Source organism: Globicephala melas, chromosome 2, assembly GCF_963455315.2.
Source record: "Globicephala melas chromosome 2, mGloMel1.2, whole genome shotgun sequence".
Taxonomy (NCBI): domain Eukaryota; kingdom Metazoa; phylum Chordata; class Mammalia; order Artiodactyla; family Delphinidae; genus Globicephala; species Globicephala melas.
The window spans coordinates 134,794,233-134,821,699 of NC_083315.2; the positions used below are offsets into that span (position 1 = coordinate 134,794,233).

Here is a 27,467-nt window from a genome sequence, read left to right on the forward strand (position 1 = left end):
TGGAGTCTTAACCCGGAAGTCCTGGTTTTCTTATAAGAGGGAAATTTGGACACAGAGAGCTATGCAGAAAGAAAATGTTGTGAAAACGCTGGGAAGAGAATGTCGTATGAAAGCACAGAGACACAAGACCAGGTGACAACAGAGACAAGAGACTGGAGTGATGCATCCACAAACAAAGGAAGACTAAGGGTTGCCAGCAACCACAAGAAGCTAGAAAGAAGAAAGGAAGTATCCCCCTAGAGCCTTCACAGAGAGCATGACCTTGCTGACACCTTAATCTCAAACTTCTAGCCTCCACAACTATGAGGATACATTTCTATTGCTTTCAGCCACTCTGTTTGTGGTACTTGGTTATGGCATCCCTAGGAAACTAATATAGCTGGTGAGCAGTCAGGGAAAACACAGAATGGATAATAATACTTTATAGTTTCAAAATACAATGTCAATTGATCCTCGCAACTACCTTGAAAAGTAGCAGGACAGTTTATATATAAGTAAATGGATGATCAAAAGTATTAGAGACTTGACAGAAGGTGGCAGAAACAGAATTTGAGAGATGAGTCCTGTTCCAACACTCTGATCCTAGTTAGCAAAATGCTTCATCCTTTCTCAACCTTTCTGAAGTTTCCTTTCCCATTCACAACTCCAACATCGTCCTCTTACCTCTGGCAACTCAATTTCAGGAAGGCCACTGATCAGTGAATTCTACTAACGTCACATTTACCAAGCTTATGCATTGCATAGCTTTAACTCTTATTATAGAAGGACCTTATCCTTCGGTGGGGAGGTTCAGGCACGTACAGTAGGTAAGAAAGACACACTGGGGAAAAACAGGTCATTCCCCTTTCTACAGTCATAGAGACAAGGCACCAACCTACGCCACTGACTCCAGTTTTCACGGGCAATTTCAGCAGAAAGAAAACAGACCTAACCTAACTTTTCTCAGGTTACACAGTTCCTCAGTTTTAGAGTAAACAGGAACCCGATTCAATGTTCCTTCCATTAAACCACCTTGATTGTTCCTCCACAGACAGATTTGTAGATGCTACTGCTTTCTTCTAGATTAAAATTAACTTTCAGCAGAATGACCTCCAAATAAAAATTTGTACGTGTTCTTTTCTAAGGCATCAGTAGTACAGGCTTTGAAATCAGAAAGTCTTGGGGTCCAATCCTGGCTTGGCGGTGGGGCACTGGGAACATTACTTCGGTTCAAACACGTAAGGAGGTAACACCTACTTCCGATATTTCTTGCGAAGAATAAATGATAGGCAAAACACCTGGCACAGCAAACTTTGTCCCAAGACTGCAGGAATCAAAGCTTTTGGGGTTGTGACTTCTCTCAGCGTCCTCTGCAATGGAGAGGTTCAGCGATCTAACCACAGAAGCTCTCGAAAGGACCCCAGCCCCTGCGCCACTTGAGGGCGTGTCCGAAGGGAAGGACCCAGGGGTTGACTCCGCCCCAACTCGGGGCACCCGGCGCGCCTGATCGCCTCGGTCCTCTGCATCCCCCGCATCTAGATCAGCAGCTGCCTGCACCCGTACCTTCCTAGTCCCCGGGACGCGAGCTCCTGCGAGGGTTCAAAGCCCGACGCGGAGTGAGGCACAGCCAGGGACAGCCCGGGCCCCGTGCGCCGCGGCCACGCGAGGCCCCCGCCGTCGCCACCACCTGCGCGCCGTCGCCCCAGCCCCGCCCCCGAGAGCCGAGAGCTGTTGGCAGCCGAGGTCTGGCTACGCCCGTCTCCTTACCGGCTTGTTTACTACCATGCCGCTGTACGAGGGCTTGGGGAGCGGCGGAGAGAAAACGGCGGTCGTGATAGACCTGGGAGAGTCTTTTACCAAGTGAGTGGCCGCGGCGCCAGCTGCAGTCGTCCCGAGGGGAGGGCGGGTAGCCGAGCCCCAGGCCCAGCCCGGGTCCTCGTCGCAGGCTCCAGAGGCGGCTTGTTCCGTCTCCACTTCTTCCCCCAGGACCCGCAAATGACGGCCCTTGTTACTTACACCGTGGGCGATGCAAATCCCGGGAATCCGGTGGAGCGGTCAGGTTCTGACTCCTGGAGAGGCCCAGGAGGCTTCGGGAAAGTTGCCTTCGTTGTTGCCCCGGTCGTCACCCCAAACTGAACGGACTCTTTGGGGTCATCTATGCAGGGGATGACAGCGATGACCTAGGCCCCGCTTATCTGGCTTTATCTGCTTAGGGAGGTGGCAACCGAACTGTAATGCTTGATGACGACCTCCGTTATTAAGCATTTATTGAAAAGAGATGCTATTGGTGTTGGAAATTCAAATATGTTTAAGGCAGGGCTACTGCTTCCCAAGAGTAGGAAGTCGAATTAGGAAGGCTGAATGCATGAAAAACTGAAACCCTATAGATAATTCTCTGGAGAGTCTTCGTTGCTCCCACCCACCAACTCTTAGATTAGGAAATTTAACATTTTAAAAGGCAACTTGTAAACACTAGAGTAGTGGTTTTCAACCTTTTGGATGGCATAGATCCCTTTGACGACCGAAAGAAAGCCACAAATACACAAACCTTAAAATATTTGCACACAATTTCAGGGGTTGGTGGACCATCGCAGTGGTCCTTGGACTCCGGATTGAGAGCCCTTGTACTGCTCTCAAGAAAAAGGAACGTGACAGCCAGAATTGCATCTTCTATCTGAAATGGAAACATTTGAAAAAATTTTGTATGTCTCTGAACAGTGCCTGACATGTAGTATGTGTTTAATAACTATTTGTTGAACAAGTGGTCAAAAGAGCCTATTTAAGAATTGGAGGGAATTCCCTGGTGCTCCAGTGGTTATGACTGGGCATTTTCACTGCCGAGGGCCAGGTTCAATCCCTGGTTGGGGAACTAAGATCCCACAAGACGCCCAGTGCTGCCAAAGAAAAAAAAAAAAAAAACAGGAAAATTGGACTTCAGGTGCTCCAGAATTGGATTAAACATAGTCCTTGGTTCATGTTATTCTCTTACTGTTCTAAGCAAGATGCTCCCATAATTATATATTTTTATTTATTTTTAAAGGTTTATTTAAATACCATAGTAAGTACCTTGAGGCTGACACCAAAAGATAATTATTTTAGGTATGCTGTGGAAATGAGAAATGGAACTACTATATAGGAGGACGGTTATTGACAAAGACAACAGGAGGGTGATAAGATGAGTTTGTGCATCCTGGGGAATTCGAGGAGCACTGGTACAAGTCAAGTAAACATGGGGATGTGACTAAAAGAAGATGGAGAGAGCTATTTGGGAATAGGAGGAGAGCAGTACTGAAAACCAGACAGGACAAGGAAAGATATTAAGACTAAACTTACATGGCAATCCTTTTTAACAACATTTTTAGCAAAGTTTTGTTTTACGTGAAACAGAAATGGAAATACTTAAATACTCTAGAAAGGAGAATAGTTTTTTAAAAGGGATGAAATATTTTATGCAATTTAAAAAATGATAGCAGTGAAGACTAACAATATGGGCAGAATCTTATTTTATGAATTCATGATGTGTGAACAGTGTGATTATAATTATGTCACATATGCATAGTTTAAAAACTAGACCAAAGGAAATGCATCAATATGGAAGCTGATATTAGAATGATGGAATTATGAGTAACATGAATTATAGACATGAAGTCAGATAGTGGAGTACAGATTCAGGACTGTAGAGATGTGTTACCTAAAATTCAAGTAAAATTAAAAACAGAAAAAAAAGTAAATGCGACCCTAAAATAATACACTGGTTTATTTCACTGTCACTAATTTGAAACAATTTTATTTTTTACCTTTAATACATAATTATGAATAGATGGTATTAACTTTTCCTTAGTTTTTTTGTCCCTTTGAATACATCAGAGATGTTTCTAGTTGTTTTTGTGACCACTACTTTGAAAAAAAATACAGAAAAACTTGTTTCTGTGACAAATATATAAAAAGAATGTTATAATAAGTTGAATTGTTTCAATTTTCTGTTTATTTGTAGATGTGGATTTGCTGGAGAAACTGGTCCAAGATGCATAATTCCTAGTGTGATAAAAAAAGCTGGCATGCCTAAGGTATTTTTTTTATGACAAATCAGCAAAATAAATGCTGTACTGTAAAATATTTTTAAATGTGACTTTAAATAAGATTGATTAGAACAGTGCTAAATGTATAGCTTAGACTGTATTCCAAGAAAACTTTTTTGATTCTTTATTTAGGTTTAATTTTGCATACCGTAAAATTCATCTATTTTAAGTGTGCGATTCAGTGATTTTTAGTAAATATATCAAGTTGTGCAGCCATCACCACAGCTCAGTTTTAGAACATTTTTGTCATTCCAGTAGCATCACTAATGCCTACTTATAGTTAATCCCCATTCCCACCCCGAGCCCACCACGGATGTTCTTTGTCTTATAGATTTGCTTTTTCTATTTAATGTATATAAATGAAATTATATAACATTAAGAGAAAGTTTTTGAGCTCAATAAAATAATTGTCTGAGCCTTGTAATGTAATTATGGAATCATTTTATTCTTACCCTGTTCAGAATATGAGCCAGGTCCTCATTTCTTTATCTGTAATTCAAAAGACCTGTGAAAAACACAGTTTTTAAAAGCAAGTCTTGCCAAAGTTAATTTTGTAGAGTAGGAATTGTAGAACAATAGAAAGAATAATTTTACATGCCATAAAATTTGCCTGTAAAATCAAATACAGATTTTTCTACCATAACTTAATATTTGCATTCCTGAAAAACCTCTTCTTGATAGCAAACAAAAACAGGTTTTGGGGAAAAGTAGGTTGGGGTAGATTATTTAAAACCCATGAAACTTTGTAATCCGAGCATTAGAAAAACAAAAATTAATACCTCAGGAAAAAATTGGAATAGCTTTGAGTTGCGATTGAGTGTGGCTGGAAACTCTCTTGGGGATATTTAAAATAAAATGAAATAATTGGAACTGTTGGTTGGTGGGTGCTGAGACAATGCAGATATAAAAATGAGCTCTGAGCCTCTCTGGCTGTTGTTAAGGTGGGACCAGGAAGAAATGCAGCCCAATAAAGAGTCTTGAAGGGCTCCACTCTGTTACGGGAGCCCCTGGTACACGGGATCATTTAAACTTTTTAAAAATAGATCTGAAAGAATGCTGATTTGTGTGACCACTGAGTTGATGACTTTCTTTACCTTGATGAAGGTTATAACTCTGCTGTCATCATTTCAGCTCCTCTTGCCTAATATGAACTGTACAACCTTCACATCATATAGACATTATTCTCTTATTTAACAAATATGAGCATATTTGTTTTCATAAAAGCACATATTGGAGCAAGATACAGTAAATGGAGCCCTTGTGATGTGTTAGTGTTGACTTAGCACCCATGGTTTGGTAGGGTTTACTTTAGTGCTAATGATGCATGTTTTCATTTTTGCCACACATATTTATGAGCTGTTTACTTTGTTCCTGGCACTGTATCAGTTGAAGGAGGATATATCATAAGCAAGCCAGAAGTAGTTCTTGCCCCATGGAGTTTGTAGTCTAATGGGAAGGTAGACATTTTACAAGTAATTAAGTGGGGTGATGCTACAGAAGAAAAAGTGTCAATGCTTTGGGAGTAAATAACAGGGACTGAACCAAGTCTGGAGTATTTGAGGAAGCCTTTGATGCTTTTTAATTGATGCTGCTTTTTATCGGTGATGCCAAAATAATGTCAGATGGAAGAAAAATGTGATGAGTACAGCTCTTTACTTACTGTGGACACAGATTTTTATTCCATAAACCAAAACATTTTGTCATCTTGGACATGCCAGTTCTTAAACATTTCTAATTTAAGTGATTAATCTATATTTGATGTTTGTATCTATTCTCAATACAAATTGTTTAGAAAATCCATTAGAAAAATAAATAAGCATGTTTTAGTTTGAGATTATTTTATTATTATAAATTAATAAATCATTTTAATTTTTTATAGCCTATCAAAGTTGTACAATATAATATCAATACAGAAGAATTATATTCCTACCTAAAGGAATTCATCCACATACTGTATTTCAGGTAAAATGCAATTGTGTTTCCCCCGCCCCCCAGCTTTTCCTAGTGCCCATCCTACTGATATGTGGTTGTATTATTTCTAATGCAAAAAAAAGGTTAATTTCCATTGCCATTTTAACTTTCTTATTTTCGATCTTTTCAAAAATATATTTGAAGACTAGGAAACTAGCAAGCATAAGGAAATATTGAAAATAAGTCAAATGTCTATTAATAAAGAGGATTGGATAATTTAATTATTGTACATCCATATAGTGAAACACTATATTGTCATTTAAAAAGTTCTGTATCTATATGTACTGATACAGAAAGATGTCTTAGATATTCTGATAATTGAAAACATGTTGCAGAACAACATCTATGGAATGAATATTTTTGTTAAAATATATGCGTATACATACACAATAATGAAAATCTATAAACTGCTGTAAGTGAAAGTTTCTGGGTAGTAGAGGTATATGGTATTTTTGTATTTTCCAAGTTATAAGCTTCTATAACATTTGGAGTCTTGTGAGCATATACTACTTTTGTAGCTTAAAAAAAGAAAATATCTTTTTAATGGCTCAACTCAGTATTCATAATAGGCTATAGTTTTTGTTTTCTGAGATAAACGAGTTAATAGATGTAAATTTCCTGACACAGTACATGGCACGTAGTAAGAGTTCAAAAATGTTATCTTTCTGTGGCATATATATTGATATATACCATGGAATACTACTGAGCCATAAAAAAACCCCGAAATTTTGCCATTTGCAGCAACATGGATGGATTTGGAGGGCATTATGCTAAGTGAAACAAGTCAGACAGAGACAGACAAACACTATATGATATCACTTCTTTGTGGAATCTAAAAAATACTACAAACTAGTGAATATAACAAAGAAGAAGCAGACTCACAGATATAGAGAGCAAACTAAGGGCTACCAGGGGCAACATAGGGGTGAGGGAGTGGGAGGCACAAACTACTGGGTGTACGATAGGCTCGGGGCTGTATTGTACAACACAGGGATAGAGCCAATATTTTGTAATAACTGTGAATGGAAAATAACCTTTCAAAACTGAATAAAAAATTTTAAAACATTTAAAAATTTAAAAAATGAAAACGTGATCTTTCACAGATAATAAAATGAAGATGTCTTTTTGTTGTAAAGCTTCTTAAGTGAAGGTGGTACGATTTCTCTAATCTTAACAAGTTGCATTATGTACCAAAATAAATACAAACTTTTATTTACTTTTAAAACAAAACTATCACTTTTCAGGCATCTATTGGTGAATCCCAGAGACCGCAGAGTTGTGGTTATTGAGTCGGTATTATGTCCTTCCCACTTCAGAGAGACACTCACTCGTGTTCTTTTCAAGTATTTTGAGGTACCTGTTTTTTATGTTGTTGTTTTTAGTACGTACTCAAAGCTTAAACTAAAAGGTCCTCATTTTATTTCCTTCATTGGAAAGAGGAATTGGATGACAAAATAAACTGAATCCTTTACAAATTGACCGTTTATTTTCTTTCTTTGTGTGGTTACTTCATGCGTAATAAGCATTTCATCTAATATTTAGATAATTGAAGGTTTCTTTTTATTGCTGTTTCCCTTGTTTGTTTAGTTTAGTACAGGTTTTAAGTTTGGGGACTTCTTTCTGAAATTAAAAGTTATATTCTGTGCTGTGAAGTTGATGTTTTTCTTCCGGGTCTTTTCTAGTTTTCATTGTTTAGTTTTGCTGACTGTTCTACATTCTCCAATTCTTTCATTTTAGGCTTTAAATTCCCCTTAAATGGAGTATTCAAATAATGTCTCCCATAGAGTAAGTGGGCAGTGCCAGGAGTGACTCTTATATCTTGATATTAGTAATATTACTTGTAGCTTTCATTTTATAGGAGTCAAGATTATTTTAAAGACCAAAATTATGACTTAAATGATTATATTTCATAGTAGGCCAGAATCTTTATTATTTAACTTTTTAAAAAAATCTCTGCCTTAGGAATTTAGAGTTTTTCAGCAATTTAGAAGAATGTATAAAATGTGTATAGTATATAAGAAATTAATCACATGTAAATGTAATTTTCATACATTCTACTGAACACAAAATATATCAAAAATCACAATGTATTTATGAGATAAGGGCAGATAATATTTCTAAGTTATAATTTAGTAAGACAGGCACAGAGAAACAGGTTACATACCCTCCTGTACTTACTGATGTCACTAATTCAGGAATTTGGTTTGCAATAGGGAGAACACAAAACACAGCAGGAAGTCACTTTAGCTCTTACCTGAATAAAATAGATGATTTTCTGTATTTTTACTTGAACTTAGCATTTTAGTTATATTTATGTTAGTATGCTTATGTGGTGTATAACCAGAATACCTGCTGTACTTAGATAAAGGAAATATAGCCATTATTTTGTTTGCCACTTGGTTATTATGGACTTCCATATTTTGATTGAATATTTACCTGATATTTGGGATGTCACCAGATCTGGCAAATTTTCACTGAAAAATGTCACTTAGAGCTAAGGATTTTTGTAGTTCTTCAATTTAATTTTAACTGCTATATTATAATATTTTTAGAATATAGTTCATATTGTGAACTTTGTGAATGAGGACAATCACGAATTCTTCTTCTCTATTTCTATTTTGATGATAAAGGCATCTCTTTATTTTTTAAATTTAGCATCTTCCTTTGAATGTATGTTTCTGGACCTCTTCTTTTATCCTTTTCAGTTTTCCCTCCAAAAGAGAACTGAATTAATTAAAATGCTTCATAATTGTCATTTCAGAATGAAAAGACTTAGAGAACTTAAAGAGTGTTTCTATTTGTTACAGTGTATTTTGTTTATTGTGTAAATTCAAATAACTCAACTAATTCTTAATTTAGTGCCATAAAATGGTTGAGTAGGTATCATAATTATGAATTTTTTCAAATATATTTGAAATGTAAGGGAAACACCTTCAACTACTGACATTCATTCTGGTTTTGTTGTTGTTGTTTTGGATTTGTTGTTTTCTAGGTTCCATCTGTCTTGCTTGCTCCAAGTCATCTAATGGCTCTTCTTACACTTGGGATAAACTCTGCCATGGTCCTGGATTGTGGATATAGGGAAAGCCTGGTGTTACCTGTATCTTTTTTGTAAACCAGCTAATTTTGCAGTTTTTACTCTACTTTAGAATAATTAGGCTTATTACAAATTGTTTTTGTTGCATCAAGCTATTTTGGGTTATCATGTACAAATATGACATATATGGAAAAAATTCACAGGATTGTGAGACTTAAATTTACTTTTTGTAGAAATTGTCATTATGACTTGGTCCCAGTATAAACTCCAGAGATCAGACCTATTACTTTCAGTTTTTAAGAGGAATATCCGCTAATTAGGATGTGTCAGAGAAGATGGGTAGGATAGTCAAGTTCTAAGAAAAGATCATATGAAGAATAACTGGAAACAGAAATGAAAAAGTTAGGGACTTCCCTGGCAGTCCAGTGGTTGAGACTTTGCCTTCCAGTGCAGAGGGTGCGGGTTCGATCCCTGGTTGGGGAGCTAAGATCTGACATGCCTCACGGCCAAAAAGCCAAAACATAAAACAGAAGCAATATTGTAACATATTCAATAAAGACTTTAAAAATGGTCCACGTCAAAAAAAAAAAAAGAAAAAGAAAAAAAGGCAGATGTAGATTAGTGGTTACCAGGGGCTAGAGGGAGTGTAGAATAGGGGAATGAAAAATAAATAAATAAAAATAAAAAAATTAAAAAAAATAAATGAGAAAGTTAAATCAAAAGTTAAAACTTAAATGGCAACGTGAAATCTGCTTTCAAATAGCTGAAGGGCTCACTGTGGAAAAGTAAATAGATTTTTTTTTTCAATCTATTTCCTGAGGCTATGATGGGGGCAGTATGACAGCTAAGCTTCTTTCTAGTTGTATGATTTTGGTCAAGTAGCTTAATCTCTTTTGGGCTTAGTCTCCTCATCTGTAAAATGGGAATTATAAAGTTCCGCCTCATAAGGGCATTGTGTATCTTGAGTGGGATAATGTATGTAAAATATTTAGCATAAGACCTAGCACGTAAATTGCACAGTAAGTGCTGTAGTTTTTATATCATTTGCCATTAGGAAGAACTCCCTAGTAATTTAAGCTGTTCCACAATGAAATTACTGACTATAAACTGGTCCATTCCCCATCATTATAAGAATTTAAGTAGAGTATAGGTAAACATCTCTTAGAAATGTTACAGTAGACATTTGCTACATTTGAAAAGGAGTTTGAAGTACATAAATGCAAGACTCTTGCAATTTTGAGACCTATGTGTGTATTTATTAGAAGAAGTACTCATGGGAAGGAAATCAAGAATCATTAGCTCCTAAAGAACTAAATTAGGCAATAGCTTTTTTAAATATAAAGTATTTTGTATGTTAGTCCCTGCAACAAAAGTATTATTCTCTTCATTATATGATTGAAAGTTGAGATGGTAGTTGACCCAAGTTAATATTAAGTGTATAGCCAAGATATAAACCCATGTTTGTCTCCAAAGCCAGTGCTCTTAACAATATACTTTTTTCTTTTTCATAAATAATGTACTTATGAAACATCAGCAAAAACAATATATAAAATAAAGTAGCAAACCCACAGTACAGTATTGTCCACTGTCCTCTCAGCTCTGATAGAAATACAGTGTGAGACGTACGTAATTTAAAATTTTTCTAAGAGCTACAAATTTTAAAAGTTCAGGGGCTTCCCTGATGGCACAGTGATTGAAAGTCCGCCTGCTGATGCAGGGGACACGGGTTTGTGCCCCGGTTCGGGAAGATCCCACATGCCACGGAGCGTCTGGGCCCATGAGCCGTGGCCGCTGAGCCTGCGTGTTCGGAGCCTGTGCTCCGCAACGGGAGAGGCCATTAGTAGTGTATTTTATCTAGCCCAATGTATTTAAAATACTATCATTTCAATATATAGTCAATATAATAAATTATAATGAGATATTTTACAGGTTTTTTTTTTTTAATTACTAAGTTTTCTGTGTTTGCTGTGGAGGTTATTCTTACAGCACCTCTCAATTCGGACCAGCCATATTTCAAGTGCTCAATAGCCACATGTGGTCAGTGGCTACATTGTTGGACACCCAAGCTCTAACGAATGAATTCTGTGTGTGTGTGTGTGTGTATATATGTGTGTATGTATATGTTTAACTGTTTCCTTTGGAGAAGGAAAAAGACTCTGATTTTTCTGTAACTCTTTTTAAAAAAAGAAATAAGAATTTGCCAGCCAAGCTGATTTAGAACAATAATGCAGAGGTGAAGAAAATACTGAGGGAAACACATTTTACCTCCTAAAATAGTAATACCCTTGACTACCTTATAGATATATGAAGGAATCCCAGTACTAAATTGTTGGGGGGCACTCCCCCTAGGAGGAAAAGCTCTTCACAAGTAAGTTTCTTGGCATTTAGCACATTTGCTTCACCTGTGCCAAAAAAATGCAAATTTTTTTTACAGTGATCAATAGAGGACTTGTAGTATGGACATTTAATGTTATTTATTCCATTCTTTACTAGCCTTGAGTATATTCATCTTTTAAGGGTAAAACCACTTTTATTTAAAGCATCATGATCTGTTATGAAGTAAAAGTATTAAATAAGAAAAGGATATCAGTTGCATTATTGTAATTCCAGTAACTTTTTTTTTTTTTTAATCTTCAGGGAGTTGGAAACTCAACTATTGGAACAATGTACTGTTGACACAGGTGCTGCTAAAGAACAGAGCCTTCCCTCTGTGATGGGTAAAATCATTATAAACTTTGAGTGGTTTACATTCCCTTTTCGTTCAACTCATTTCCCCCCCCCCCAATGCATAGCTATTCTCTTTTTCTCACATCACTCTGGTGACATGGCTCCAATTATAAGGTCATCATTGAGCTGTTAATCACCAAATCCAGTAGTTGAATTTTATTCATTCTTTCCAGAACTTTTGACATTATGGATTATCATATACTCTTTTTTAAAAAATTTTATTGAAGTATAGTTGAATTACAATGTTGTTAATTTCTGCTGCATAGCAAAGTGACTCAGTTATACATATATATACTTTTTTCATATTCTTTTCCATTATGGTTTATCACAGGATATTGAATGTAGTTCCCTGTGCTATACAGTAGGACCTTGTCGTTTATCCATCCTATATATAATAGTTTGCATCTGGATTATCATATACTCTTTTTTTTTTTTTTTGATACGCGGGCCTCTCACTGTTGTGGCCTCTCCCGTTGTGGAGCACAGACTCCGCAGCCATGGCTCACGGGCCCAGCCACTCCACGGCATGTGGGATCTTCCTGGACCGGGGCACGAACCCGTGTCCCCTGCATCGGCAGGCGGACTCTCAACCACTGCGCCACCAGGGAAGCCCTGTCATATACTCTTGTTATTATCTCTTCCCTTGGTTTTCAGGACTTTTCTTCCTTTATGGTTTTCTCTTATTTCTCCAGTATTCCTTCTTAATTTCCTCTGCTCTTGCTTTCTCTGCTGATATTCTTCTAGCGGTTTATTTTTTGTTCCTTTTTTTCTTCCTACTGTCTTTTTAAAAGTGATCTCATGTGTTCCCGTAACTTCAGCTACATCAATATGCCGTTGGTTCTTAAGTGTATCACTGGGCCCAACCCTTCTTCTAAACTTCATATTCATAATTCCAATTGATTATTAGATATAAACTAGGCATCCCTCTCGGCACCTCAAACTTAAGGCTTCCAGAAGTAAATACATTATCTCTTTCCCTAAATTCATTTTAACAAATCATGGTTAGATAAAGATAATATCTTACTGAGCTCCCATTTTAGATAACTGGGAGTTTATCAGTCCTTTCAATTCTCCCTCAGAAATCTCTTTTTCATCTCTTTTTTTTTCTGTCCTCCACAACACAGAACATCTGAAAACAAAGACGTCAACTAGGCCCTCATTGCTTCTTGCTTGGATTATTACAGGAGCCTGCTTTTTGGACCCATTTAGTCTATTTCACACTGTTAGCAGGAATAACTTTCACAAAATTAATCTGATTACATTTCTCTTTTGCTTGAGAATTTTTGCTGGCCTCCACAGGTTAAAACCCAAATTATCTGTTTGATATGCATGTTTCTTCACAATCCGACTTTATTCTACCTCTTAGCTTTAACTACTAAACTCAACCCTTTGCACCTTATTTCAGCTACAGTAAATTTCATACATCTTCCTGGCACCATTGTTCTTCAACAACCCTGTGCCTTCATTTATACTGTTTCTTTACCTGGGATGTTTTTCTTTACCTATTTGGGTTTTTGATCCCTCTACATGACTCAACTGAAAGATCATCTTGATTGTGAAACCTTCCTCATTTTCCCTAAGCAGAATAAATTGCTCCCTTCTCTGTTACACCCTCAGCAGTATTTATTATAGTACATATAACAGCCTCATTTACCTGATAACTGTTTCCCTCAATAGACTTTGAGAATCCGTGTCTTATTTATTTTTCAAGTGCCTGGGCACTGAATAAATGTTGGAAAGAGAAAGGTGGGTTGTTAGGACATTTATCCTTGCATATATTGTTTTCCTGTTCTTCTTTAGGTAGGTAAGATAATAGCACATTCTTCATTCTGTAGATCAGATTATTATTTTTCTATTCCAGATAAACTTTGTTACCTTTTTAGTATATCATGATGACAGTTAGTTAATAAAAGATATCCAAAGGTAATAAGTTTAGTGTAGCATCCCAAGTTTGTTTTCTTTTTTTTTTTTTTTTTTTGGTGGCCATGCCACGGCATGCAGGATCTTAGTTCTCAGACCAGGGATCGAACCCATGCCCCCTGCAATGGAAGCGCGGAGTCTTAACCACTAGACCGCCAGGGAAGTCTCCCAGATGTTTTTAATGAAGCTCTTCACTAAAACTATGACATTTCCTTAAAATTCTAAACTGTATGTTCTTGGACACCCCTTTCTTTAACCAACTGTCTTGGGCTGTGATTCTAATCTTTCCCTCTCATATGCCCCAAAAATCTTGAGTCTGCAATCCTAATAATTGAGGAATTAAATCATATCACTGTTTGCTGAAGGATCCACTTAGGAGGATCAGAAATGCAAATGTATTTTAAATATCTCTTGTCAAGGTCCTTAGCAAAGATTAGATATAAGTCTTACATATACTGGGATATCCTTAAGTGAACTTTGAATGAGCCTCTTTCATTTAGTATTTAGAACCTAGTTCAAAAAAGAATGAATATACTACCTTAAAACTTACAAAGACTAACCTAAGTACATTGATTTGAAAAGTGTACAGTTGAAAAGTAAATTATATATAAAATATTGTACTTCTTATTCTCCGTAATTAGCTGAAATTTAAATATGATTTTTCAAAGCCGGAGCCAGTGAATGCCTCTTATTTCTACTCCTCATTTGCAAAGTTTAAATGGCTGTGATTATTCCCTAAGATTGAAAAGTCCCTTCCCAAAGCACCATCTACGCCCAGCTAAAATAAGCCCTTTATTTTGAAGCCTGCCTTCCATGTTGCCTAAAGAAAACTGTTTTTCATATTACCAAATGTCTCTGGCACATGTTGGAATTTATTTGAATATTCCTAGAGAGAGTTTAGCACATGTGAAAAGTTACGGTTTTTAGCACTTATTCTTAAATTTGCAGGTTCTTATAATCTAGTTACATTTCTCTTATCTATTCATAGCCAGGTTTAAATCATTTTGGAAATCTTTATCCCCCTGTGAGATAAATTTTAACATTTAACAATAGGAGTCTTCAAACTTTTTGATCACACACTGACCGCATAGTAAAAAAATTTTGAGCATGTACCTGCAATACATATTTATGTCTATATTTATTTATAAACTATATGTGTATCATTATTACTATATTACAAAACACAGAGGTAAGAATTTGGAAAGGACAATATAATAAAGGTAAAATAATAATTCTCAAGTCATACTTACTAATGGTAAATTTTTTTTGCTCCCTCTCAGAAAAGCAATGTGATTAAATATTGTTTATTATTTTTAAAAAGTTATGGCTTAACATTTTGAAAGTGTGGTTTTAATTTTATCTTAATTCTTAGTTTCAGTAGCTGTCATAACGTAAAGATGTAGCTAACAAGATACGTAGCTCCAGATGGAAGAAGTGCCTGATTACCCTTATTAAATCATGATTCCTTTTGTAGCTATAAATTTCTGTCTTCATTGATATAATTTGTTCTTACAGATCAATCAGAATATTCTTACATACTTAACAATGAGTTAAAAATTCTGAGTTTAGAAGATTCTAAAGTTAGAAAACTTTGTTTCTGAGTCTGACTTGGAAACCTAGATTTATTGGCAACAAAATCACATAACAGTGGTAACATATGCAAATACTATCTTCTAAAGTCATCCTGTATTATATAGGTTTCTCTGAATAGCTACTTTCTCACTCATTTTTTAAAATGTCACGTTTACCTTGAAAAAAATTAAAAGTCTGTGTGTGATCCTTTTTACAAATATGTATTAGGTTAGCATGTCACTGACAGTCATTTATTATCACAGAAAATGTAAGCAAACTTGAAACTTCACTTTTTGTAAAAGAAAAGTAAATAGCTCATGTTTAAGCCCTACCATTTCTTCTAAGTACTTTAACACAGATAACCAGCAAATCTTTTTATGGTAGAAAATATTTTCTTGGTCAATTCCTATCTACTGCCAATTATTCTATGATATTTTTAAGGTCTTATTTTTATCAAATTTATGAGTATTAGTGACTTTCTTCAGCACCTTGTGCACATCTGGCTTCAACTTCCGTGCTTTGGCTTGGCTTCGAATGCTGAAGTTTCTTCCCTAAAAGCAAAGTTGATTTTTTTATTTGGCTTTTAAAAAATTATGGTACTTTTAAATTTTTTTTTAGGTTGCTGAAATGGAAAATGGAAATGTGAATGCAATTTTACAGACTGTTTCTGCTTATAAAGTTCTGTAGTTCTAAATAAAAATTTCTGTTTTAGGTTCAATTCCAGAAGGTATCTTGGAGGACATTAAAGGTAAACTAAGTTCCCATTTTTGTCCCCTTCATCATTAAGTATTCATTTGGAGGGCAAGTGTTTCTAAGTATTTACACAGATATAAAATATATTAAATTCATAATGTAATATCCTAAAAATATTTAACATTTAGGCTATAGAATAACGTAAATAAAATATTGGTTTTTCTTCAGATTTATGGAAGCTTTTGGTATTACTTTTTTGTTTTGGCCACACCATGTGGCTTGCAAGATCTCAGTTCCCTGACCAGGAATTGAACCCAGGCCTTCGGCAGTGAAAGTATGGAGTCCTAACCACTCGACCACCAGAGAATTCCCTTTTGGCATTACTTTTGATGTATTATTATTATTTTTTATTTATTTATTTATTTATTATTTTTTTTTGCGGTACGCGGGCCTCTCACTGTTGTGGCCTCTCCCGTTGCGGAGCACAGGCTCCGGACGCGCAGGCTCAGTGGCCATGGCTCACGGGCCCAGCCGCTTCGCGGCATGTGGGATCCTCCCAGACCAGGGCACGAACCCATGTCCCCTGCATCGGCAGGCGGACTCTCAACCACTGTGCCACCAGGGAAGCCTGATGTATTATTGAAGTAACTTCTCAATGATAGAGTATAGAGAGTTACTAGGGAATTAGTAGTTTTCACAGTATGAATTAACAGTTACATTACTTATGAAAGCCACTGATTTTATGTTGTTTAGCATTTTTTTAAACTCTAGTATTTTAAAGGTCATTTTTATAAGGTCAGTCATTTTACTGACTTCAGAAATTCTACAGTTGGGTAAAGTATATTAGATTCACTTTAATAAGATATGTTACTTCTCCTTTGCTAGAGTGTATTTTTATGATAATATTTAAATTGAGTTTTCTGGTATTTTGATTCACTAAAAGGAAAAGCAGTTAAACTATAATGTAATGTTCTTCATTACTGAAAGTGTCATGTAAAATTAATACTCTAGAATATTTAATAGAGAATTAGACAATAATGGATTTTAAAGTTAAATGGGACCTGGAGATAATCTGGTACAATTGGGTCCCTGAAATATCAGTGTCACACAATAGGTAGGGTTAGACCTAGGGCTGCAAAATGGATCTTGTTCTTCATTATATTGCTTACTTATGTTGTATAATTATCTAAAATCTCTTCAGTTATTATAAAATTTCAGTCATTTGTACATGCTTATTGCAAAAGCTCAAATAATACAGAAATATCTCAAGTGAAATAAATAGTTTCCCTTTTGTTCTTCCAGTCCTATCCCCCATGATGTAACAGTTGATAATTCCTTGGAATGTTTCTTTCCATATAGCTTCCATCTTGTGAAAAGATGTTCAACTTTCCCATTACCCAGGGAAACATCAGATTGGCAAAAATTTGAAAGATAGACATTTAGTATTCGTGAGATTATGGGAAAATTAATATATTGCTATTAGTAAGAATTGAAAATTAAACTCTTTGGAAAGCATTCTGACATATATATAAAAATTGAAAAGTGTGCATCCTATCTAAGAGGGTATGTTGAATGAAATTTGGTGACTTCATAATAAGGAATATCATATAGCTTTTATTTGTTTTTTAAAATATTTATTTATTTAATTTTTGGCTGCGTCGGATCTTAGTTGCGGCACACAGGATCTTTTGTTGCGGCGCGTGGGTTCTCTCTAGTTGTGGTGCACAGGCTTAGTTGCCCCTGCATTGCAAGGTGGATTCTTAACCACTGGACCACCAGGGAAGTCCCACCATATAGCTTTTTAAAAGGAGGAGCTAGATGTATTGATTTGGAAGGATATCCATAATGTATTAAGGGAAAAAGCATGTTGCTGAATAATATGTACAGTAGGAACCCGTTTCTATTAAAAACAAATATGCAATACGTACACATACTCTTGCCCACTCATTTATATTAGTTACTTATGTAGTACCTACATTTTTTTCAATTATTTTAAAATCCTTAAGTGTAATTTATCTGTTCTTAGATTTTTAATTCAGTGAATTTGGTTTCCTTAAAGAAGAACACCTTCATATGCCAAGTATGTAAGATGTTGACGTCTAAGTATTTACCTTGCTTAGTTATGAGGACTTAAAGTATAAAATATGTAAGTAACTTGAGCACGTAGCTTACTGTCTAGCATATTAGCATATTGTAAACTCTTTTTTTTTAAATTGAAGTATAGTTGATTTACAGTGTCTCAGGGTACAGCAAACTGATTCAGCTTTATATATTCTTTTCTTTTTTTTTTTTGGCTGTGCCATGCAATCTATGGGATCTTTGTTCCCCGACCAGGGATCAAACACATGCATTGGGAGCACAGAGTCTTAACCACTGGACTGCCAGGGAAGTCCCCAGTTATATATATTCTTTTTCAGAATCTTTTCCATTATAGGTTATTACAAGATTTTATTGAATATAGTTTCCTGCGTTATACAGTTCTTGGCATATTGTAGATTCTTAACAAATATATTTTGAATTAGTAAATGAAAAGAATTTTGTATAATGTATGTTTATGTCAGCATGTTTTGCAAGTCATTAACCAAATCATTAGATTTCTTGCTCTCAACATCAATTTTTAAAAATTAATTAATATATTTATTTGGTCTTCATTACTGCACATGGGCTGTCTCTATTTGTGGCGAGCAGGGGCTACTCTTCGTTGCAGTGCACTGGCTTCTCATTGCAGTGCCTTCTCTTGTTGTGGAGCACGGGCTCTAGGTACACGGGCTTCAGTAGTTGTGGCACGCGGACTCTAGAGTGCAGGCTCAGTAGTTGTGGTGCACGGGCTTAGTTGCTCCGTGGCATGTGGGATCTTCCTGGACCAGGGCTGGAACCCATGTCCCCTGCAATGGCAGGCGGATTCTTAACCACTGAGCCACCAGGGAAGTCCCTCAACATCAATTTTGTCTCTACTTGAAAAAATTTTTTATTCCTTACCTATTTCTGAAAATAATTTGCACCCGCTTATTATAAAAGGTACTTTGCAACAGAAATAATCTTTAAAAGAATAAATGTTCATAGTGAAAGAAAAGAAGATATAGTGTGCAAGAGGGAGAAAATTATCATGCCAGAAAACCCTAAACTAAGGAGTGTTACTGTAACTAAGACCAAAATTTAGCTTTGTGTTCTGACCAACCAACATTTTTAAAAAAGAATAGGATAGATAAGTAAGATTAGATATAAATCAATCTGGTTCAAAGAGATATGCTGTTCAATTAGAATGGCTACATTTTCATGATGCTAAAATTTATTTTTATTATGGTACTCTTTATACAAGGAATATCAAAGAACATAAGTTTCCTCAAATATGGTTTTGTTTTTTTTTAATGTGGCTTTGTGGAAGACGAACATGGAACATGTCTTATGATTCCTCAGTGAATGAAAAGTTTTTTATATGTGTATAAATTGTCATAAGCTAACTAAAGACGGAGATGGTTTATAAAATTGGAAGGAACAGATGATTAACATGTCCACTTGAATAGAATTGTTTTAACTGGGACATTGATTCAATCACAAACCATAACAACTAAAGACAGATAGTTTGTAAAATCGGAAGGAACAGATGATTAACATGTCCACTTGAATAGAATTGTTTTAAGTGGGACATTGATTCAATCACAAACCATAACAGTGTCTCCTTTTCTTTTAAGTGCGCACTTGCTTTGTTAGTGATCTGAAGCGTGGACTAAAAATCCAAGCAGCAAAATTTAATATTGATGGGAATACTGAGGTAAGCTAAAAATAAATGTATATTCTTTTTTTCAGAGGTTGTAATTTGTATACTTATGCTTATGATACTTATATTTCAGCGTCCCTCACCACCTCCAAATGTTGACTACCCATTAGATGGAGAGAAGATTTTACATGTCCTTGGATCAATCAGGTTAGACCTTAATTTTTATGAGCAAATTAATGAACTGAAATAAATTTTTGGCCTGAATATTTGTATAAGCCTTTAGTATTGTTGATTTAATAATTATGTGTTTTTCATTAAGCCTCATCATTCGTGTTTATTTTTATTATTCGACTTTTTAATGTTTTAAAACTTAAAAAAAATTTTTTTTCTGTTCTTCAAAGTAATTCAGAATCAACCATTAGTTGAGATGGAGAATAAAGTATGATACTTTAAAACAGGATTCATCAGACTTTTTCTGTAAAGGACCAAATGGTAAATACCTTAGGATTGGTGGGCCATATGGTCTCTGTTGCAGCTACTCAGCTGTACAGTTGGAGTGCAGAATCAGCCATAGGCAATGTGTAAATGAGTGAGCATGACTTGTGTTCCAATAAAACTTTATTTGCAAAAACAGACAGTGGGCTGGATTTGGCTTGCAGGCCATAGTTTGCTGACTCCTGCTTTAAAACATTGTCTTGTTAGAAAGAATGCATTATTCCAAATATACTAAATCTTTAGGAGCAGTTAGTAATTCACCTTTTTATTATTCATTATTCGGTCTGATGATGCAATATAAGTTGTCAAGGACTTACATGATTATATTGGTAACTGTAATTTTTGTTTATACCCAAGCTATATAAAATTTGTATTATAAAAGTTTCATCTGTAAAATATTAGATCAGAAGATGCACAGAAAAGAATTATATAAATATAGAAGATCCTGTTAGATTTTGAGATAATTAACATAGAGGTTGAGATACTAGAAGGATGAACATAAATATACAGATGTTAAAGATAGTAGGTTGGGGAAACAAAAAAGTCAGAATGTAACACTTTTTGGTAGTAAGTTTTTATCATTTTACCTTTTAGTTAAGTTATATTCACTAATTTACTACGTAAAAATTTCTCCTGATTGTTTAGTGGAGCCCAGAATAAGAGAAGAAAATAAGTGTTTATTTTCTACCATAATATTTCATTGCTTAAGTGATAATTGTTAAATTATGTCATTTCAATATCAAATTAACTGACAAAGATTTGGAAAAAGAAAACTGATGCTTTGTGAGTATTTAGCTCAACTGGTAGAAGCAAAAGTACGCAGGCATAGAGGCAAGTGGCTAACTAACTGTGAGTGAGTGAGTGTTCAGCATACTGTAGACCTCAGTATACTGTACTAACAAAATCGACAGTTAGGAAGTAGGTTGAATATCAGGAAGAGAATTTTATGTTTTGAAAAAGATTCAAAAATCTTTAAAGTAGTATGCATAGTATGGTCCCAGTTTTATTTTAAAAGATATTGTATGTATATGTATAGCTTTATATTGCATTGGTTAGGGTTCAGTTTACCAGTTATACAAACCTGAAAATAGTGGCTTCAACAAGATAGAATTTGTCTGTCATTTAAAAGAAGTTCAGAGGTAGATAGTCCAAGGATGGTATGATAACTGCTACCAGTGACCCAAGCTTCCTTCCACCTATCATCTTTGAGGTGTAGCCCTTGTCCTTGGGGTCCAGGGTAGTTGGTAAAGTTAGCTACTCCATCCGTGTTTCAAGCATGCAATCCTAGGAAGGAAAAGAGAAAAATGCTTCCTCTCCTTTTAAAGTGGACTTCCTAGCAGTCCCACATACTACTTTTGCCTCCATCTCATTGTCCGGTACTTAGCTATATCTAGCTGCAAGGGAGGCTGATAAATACAGTGTTTCAACTGGGGAGGGGCATTGTATCCAGCTTATAGGAGTTTTATCTTTTTTTATTTTCAAATAATTACAGATTCACAGGAAGTTGCTAAGATAATATAGAGAGGTCCCATGTACTCTTCACCCAGTTTCTCCCAATGGATACATCTTATGTAACTATAGTACAATATCAAAACCAGTAAATTGGCATTGGTGCAATGTGTATATATTGTTCTGTGTAATTGTATCACATGTAGATTTCCATAATCAGCACCTCCACGATCAAGATATAGAACTATTCCATCACAACAAAGATCTTCCTTGTGCTACCAAAAATAACCCTAATAGTTCTATATCTTTTAATTTGAAAATGAACAGGCACATGAGTATTTTATTAGGCAACTAGCCATCTTTGCCATGTATTGTTTTTAAAAACAAAGAAATACTTTGGGCTGGGTGGGGGAGGGTCTTGTTTGGTTTTAAATCTGTTGTATCACTACTGATCTGCTTGTTGAATTCTACCAACTATTACAGAATTTCGCTCCTTTTCTGTTATTAGGTTTAAGGTGGACAAAATATTTGTAAATCTATACATAATAATAATAGTTATAGTTAGTACTTAGGGAGTACCTCCTATGTGCCAGGCACTGTTCTATTAACTCATTGAATCTCTATCACAACACCTGTGAGGCAAGTGCTATTATTTTTCTCATTTACAAATGCAAACACCTTGTGTTTTAACCATTACTCTACATTAATATAGTACTGATACCTAAAAATATGTCAGTAGAACTAATGGTATGTACTATGTCATATTATGTGATGCCAACAAAACACTGTTTTTAATCTCATTAGAGATTCGGTTGTGGAAATCCTTTTTGAGCAAGATAATGAAGAGAAATCAGTTGCCACTTTAATATTGGATTCCCTTATGCAGGTACTTTTATTTTGTAAAAGGTTTCAATTTATGAATACAGCCCTTTACAGAGAAATTTTAAAAATCATATTGTCTGTATTTTTAATTTTAGCCATTAGTTACATTTTTTAGCTTTTATGTGAAGTTTTATAGTTAATGAGTTTTACTTTGGCACTTATATATGGTACCCACAACATTTCAAATCCGGGATAATACGTTCTATAGACACATCATGCATTTTTTCCATGACAACGATAACAGATTTTTATTTTGTACCTAGTATGGCTTGTAGTTTCTTCAAATGTAGGTTTGTGTAGTATTAAGTTTTTCATTCCACAAGGTATATGTCTCTTTTGTTTAATGACTGTGGGACCATAGAACTCCTATAACATACTATCACTTTGGGAGATACTGTCTACCTCTATGGCTCTACTTGAGGACTTTATGAAAAACATAACATCATTGAAGGACTGTAACATTCCTGATGCTTAGAGAGAACTGATGTGGAAACAATTTTTCTAAGAATGTTACCTTCCCACTCGATAACAGGCTTTGGATATAGTACCTTAGAAAAATCAGGTTTCCACATGTTTTCCTTACTAAAAGAGAAATGAAAAGTTATTTCTTCTCATGTTCTTTGCCCAGCTCAGTCATTCTACCCTGAAAATGAGAATACTCCCATATTACTACTATATTCCCTGTGGAATTTAAAAGTCTACACTATTAGCTTTTTAAATCTTTAAGGATTTATGTAAGTACATGATAATATTATCATGGGGTTTATTTGCCACTTGAAAAACTCTTGTTAAAGAAACCTTGCTGTAGCCCTTTTTGAGGGGTGGGATGAACTAGGAGATTGGGATTGACATATATACGCTAATATTATAAAATAGATAACTAATAAGAACCTGCTGTATAGCACAGGGAACTCCACTTAGCTGTACAGCAGAAACTAACACAACATTGTACAACAATTATACCCCAATTAAAAAAACAAAAAGATAAAAGGGCTTCCCTGGTGGCGCAGTGGTTAAGAATCCTCCTGCCAGTGCAGGGCACACGGGTTCAAGCCCTGGTCCGGGAAGATCCCACATGCCGTGGAGCAACGAAGCCCATGCGTCACAACTACTGAGCCTGTGTGCCACAACTACTGAAGCCCATGCACCTAGAGCCCGTGCTCCACAGCAAGAGAAGCCACTGCAATGAGAAGACCACACACTGCAATGAAGAGTAGCCCCCGCTCGCCACAACTAGAGAAAGCTCACACACAGCAGCGAGGACCCAATGCAGCCAAAGACAGATAGATAGGTAGATGAATAGATTAATTAATTAAAGAAAAGAAACCTTGCTGTGGCCCTTTCTTGTAATACAAATGATCACCTAATAATCTGTATATTTTCTTAAATTTAATGAAGCATTATTTATAGTTAATTCTTTTTTTCTTTCTCTTTAATAACAGTGCCCAATAGACACTAGGAAGCAACTAGCAGAGAACTTGGTAGTCATAGGTGGCACGTCTATGTTGCCAGGATTCCTCCACAGACTACTTGCAGAAATAAGGTATTTGGTAGAAAAACCAAAATATAAAAAAATACTTGGCACCAAGACATTCCGAATTCATACTCCACCTGCAAAGGCTAATTGTGTAGCCTGGTTGGGAGGTAAGAACTGCTTTTTTTTCTTTTTTGTTTTTGTCTTTGTTTTTGTTTTGTCCATACCACGTGTCTTGCGGGATCTTAGTTCCCCGACCAGGGATTGAATCCAGGCACTCCAGCAGTGGAAGTGTGGAGTCCTAACCACTGGACTGCCAGGGAATTCCCAAGAATTTCACTTTTAAAAATAATGATTATATAGTAATTGGTTCCTGAATGACATTACTAATGGTTATATTAGAACAGATGATTCATTGTTCAAAATTGTGTACTTAGTAAACTAATAGAACTATTAAATAATTTTCTTTGAACATTTACTTTTCCTTAAATTATTAGTTTTCAGAATTATATACTTATTTCTCTTATCATTTGCACTTCTATTTTTTTTCAGTGAACTCTGTCCAATTAAAGTCATCCCGCATAATGATAGTGATAGCTATGCATTTATTTTAATTATGCTACCATTGCTTAAAACCCTTGTTTTAATTCCTTACAAAGCTAATTTGTGAGCCATATATGAAAACTGATCTCTTTATTTTATAATTACACTATATTTTGTGACTGAGTTTATTGAATGTTTTAGGAAATGATAGTTTTATAGTTTTATTGAAATACGGAAATAGCCTAATAAAGAGATTACTTTGAAGAGAGAACAATCATAGATGTGTATATTTGTGTTAAGTTCTGATATGTGTCTTATGATGCAGTTACAGCTCATAGGTATCAGGATCATTTAGAGAGAAAAAACAAGTCTTGAGATTTAAATTGATACGTATTATATTTCTTATAAAGTAGAATTTGGTCAAAACGTAATTTTGATCTAGGAAGAATGGATTTGGTCACTAAGTTATTTTTTTGAAACTGCCTTGCGGGTCTTTATAAGGTCTTCAGCATAGACTCTTAGGATACTATGGTTGGCTTATTGAGTTTTGCACTGCTGTTTTTTTACTGACATATAATCTTAGAGTGTGGCAAAGAAAACTAAGATTATTATTTCTTGTGTTTACACAGAGTTGAAAATACTTTCCACCTTACTCTACCTCACTCTACCTGCATTTAAACACAGTAATACTTATCATTTTCACTATAATCTAGTTTAGAACATTTAAGTTAGTTTCAACACAGGAGTTATGGCTTAGCCTGTTTTTCAAAATATAGGATATAGAACAACTTAACCGGAATTAATTTGAAGACTGTGAATATGCATTACTGAATTTTACCTATTCTCTCTTGTCTTATAATGAAGTGGATGTATGTGTACATAAAATTTTCCAGTAAAAGTTTTCATATCAGCTATAAAAATATGTTTACCACACAGGAGCTATTTTTGGAGCACTGCAAGACATACTTGGGAGCCGTTCAGTCTCAAAGGAATATTATAACCAGACAGGCCGTATACCTGATTGGTGTTCTCTTAATAACCCACCTTTGGAAATGATGTTTGATGTCGGGAAGGCTCAACCACCTCTGATGAAGAGAGCATTTTCCACTGAGAAATGAAAGTTTGATTAAAATTCAGCTTTGCTTCTTTTCAAATATCAATTACAAGCAAACTGTACAAAGTATATAGGGTGGTGTTAGAGATGACTTTAGTAGAAGTGCAAGCGTTTCTGTAATTATACTTCACATTAGTATTTAATCATTTTGCCTTTGGTGTAATGGTAGAATGGTAGCTGATGCTTATTGAAATTAGTTGTATTTATATCAATAAAATATAGTAAAGCAGTTAATTTTGGAAGTTCGTTGCATAGTTCATTTTTCAAAAAGAACAAAAACATTGTCCCTCCACAATTCACATAATCTGTCCTGGGCATTGGAGACTTCATTAATTTCATTGTGTTCAACAATTATTTTATTTAAAGAATAATGTTACCTTTTCCAGTTATTTCAAGTATTAACATGGGTCTGTGTCTTAAAATCCTTTTGTTTTGATGTTTGTGTCCATGTTATAATTATGCTACTTTTGGGCTGAGAATGTTGGGTAGCATAGTTAAGCATTTGGTAAGGAAAATGGGGAAATGTTCACTTTTTAACTTTACAGTTTATTTTATGAATTGCTAAGAAAAAAGATATTTCATTTTTATGCGGAGATACTCATTTTATGCATTTTTATGAAACTGCTTTATAAACATGTATTCATAATGTCTTTAATCTTTTGTGCTTTTTATCTTCTAAGGCAGGGGTTCTTTGAAATATGTACTCAGTCATTATTTAATTTTTATTTTTGTTTGTTTTTCTTCCTTTGTTTTTAATGAACTGCCTCTTACGAGAATTTTGCTGGTTTCATTCTTTCTAAATACCTATGAAGATGGGAAATATATGCGTATGTATGCTCATAGTCCTGAAGACCGATTATGAATTTATACATTTTCTAGACTATATATCCCAAGTCCATTTTTACTCATAGTTCAATCATTTTGATTGTCCTTTTTCTGGATCCTTCCTACTTTTGCTATATGATTTATGTATGAAGATACCAACACCAAGTCACACTTGAAAGAGCTGGTTCCTGGCATTAAGAACAGGAAAGGATTGGGGCTTCCCTGGCGGCGCAGTGGTTGAGAATCCGCCTGCCAATGCAGGGGACACAGGTTCGAGCCCTGGTCTGGGAAGATCCCACATGCTGCAGAAAAACTAAGCCTGTGCGCCACAACTACTGAGCCTGCGCTCTAGAACCCGCGAGCCACAACTACTGAAGCCTGCGTGCCTAGAGCCTGTGCTTCGCAACAAGAGAAGCCACCGCAGTGAGAAGCCCAGGCACCGCAACGAAGAGTAGCCCCTGCTCACCACAACTAGAGAGAGCCTGCGCGCAGCAACGAAGACCCAACACAGCCAAAAATAAAATAAATATATTAAAAAAAAAAGAATAGGAAAGGATTCATTTGTGTGTGTGTGTGCATGTGTGTATGTGTGTGTGTATTACTTTAAAAAATACTACTAGCTCTACTTTGTCACCATGTAATCTTACTTCAGTAGCCCCAAACTAAGATTCATTCAGTATTTATTGACTCTCTACTGCGTACCTAGTATAGTTTTAGATTCTATAACTGCTGCAACAGGAAGACATGGACCTTTGCCCTTAGAGGGGTTGCAGGTTAGCAGAAGTGGATGTGTACACAGGTGACGATAAACAGTGTGGTGTGTGCCATAAAGGGATCAATTGCTTATTGCTGATGTAGTTATTTCTAACCAGGGAGCCAAGGAAGCCTTCATAGAGGAGGCTTTTGACCTTGTTCCTGAAGGATGAGGAGAATTTCAATAACTGGGGGTTACTCCAGGCTATGTGAACTGAATTCTCGACACAAAATAA

At 35.5% G+C, this 27,467-nt stretch overlaps 2 protein-coding genes across 3 annotated transcripts in view; one reads left to right on the forward strand and one right to left on the reverse strand.

Moving 5' to 3' along the window:
* The window catches only part of ARMH4 (armadillo like helical domain containing 4), a 251,733-nt gene that overhangs the window by 178,018 nt on the left and 46,248 nt on the right, over positions 1–27,467 (reverse strand). The window lies entirely within an intron of this gene.
* On the forward strand, positions 1,661–26,303 carry ACTR10 (actin related protein 10). 2 transcript variants are annotated; one of them, XM_030855105.3, is made up of 13 exons: positions 1,662–1,839; positions 3,974–4,046; positions 5,938–6,020; positions 7,274–7,382; positions 9,022–9,129; positions 11,367–11,434; positions 11,704–11,783; positions 15,998–16,033; positions 19,671–19,750; positions 19,830–19,903; positions 22,445–22,526; positions 23,965–24,166; positions 25,476–26,303. In XM_030855105.3, exons 1-13 carry the CDS (start codon positions 1,763–1,765, stop codon positions 25,655–25,657), a joined length of 1,254 nt encoding a protein of 417 aa, XP_030710965.1. In that variant the 5' UTR covers positions 1,662–1,762; the 3' UTR covers positions 25,658–26,303. The 2 variants fall into 2 exon arrangements, with proteins under 2 accessions (XP_060150832.1, XP_030710965.1); XM_060294849.2 differs by lacking the exons at positions 5,938–6,020; positions 7,274–7,382 and having other exon boundaries at positions 1,661–1,839.

Bases quoted from the DNA above. Each gene is read 5' to 3' on its own strand.
- ACTR10 (XM_030855105.3), top strand. From the start codon at position 1,763: ATGCCGCTGTACGAGGGCTTGGGGAGCGGCGGAGAGAAAACGGCGGTC. The intron at 6,021-7,273 runs GTAAAATGCAAT...ATCACTTTTCAG, and splicing joins ATCCACATACTGTATTTCAG to GCATCTATTGGTGAATCCCA. The intron at 22,527-23,964 runs GTACTTTTATTT...CTTTAATAACAG, and splicing joins TATTGGATTCCCTTATGCAG to TGCCCAATAGACACTAGGAA.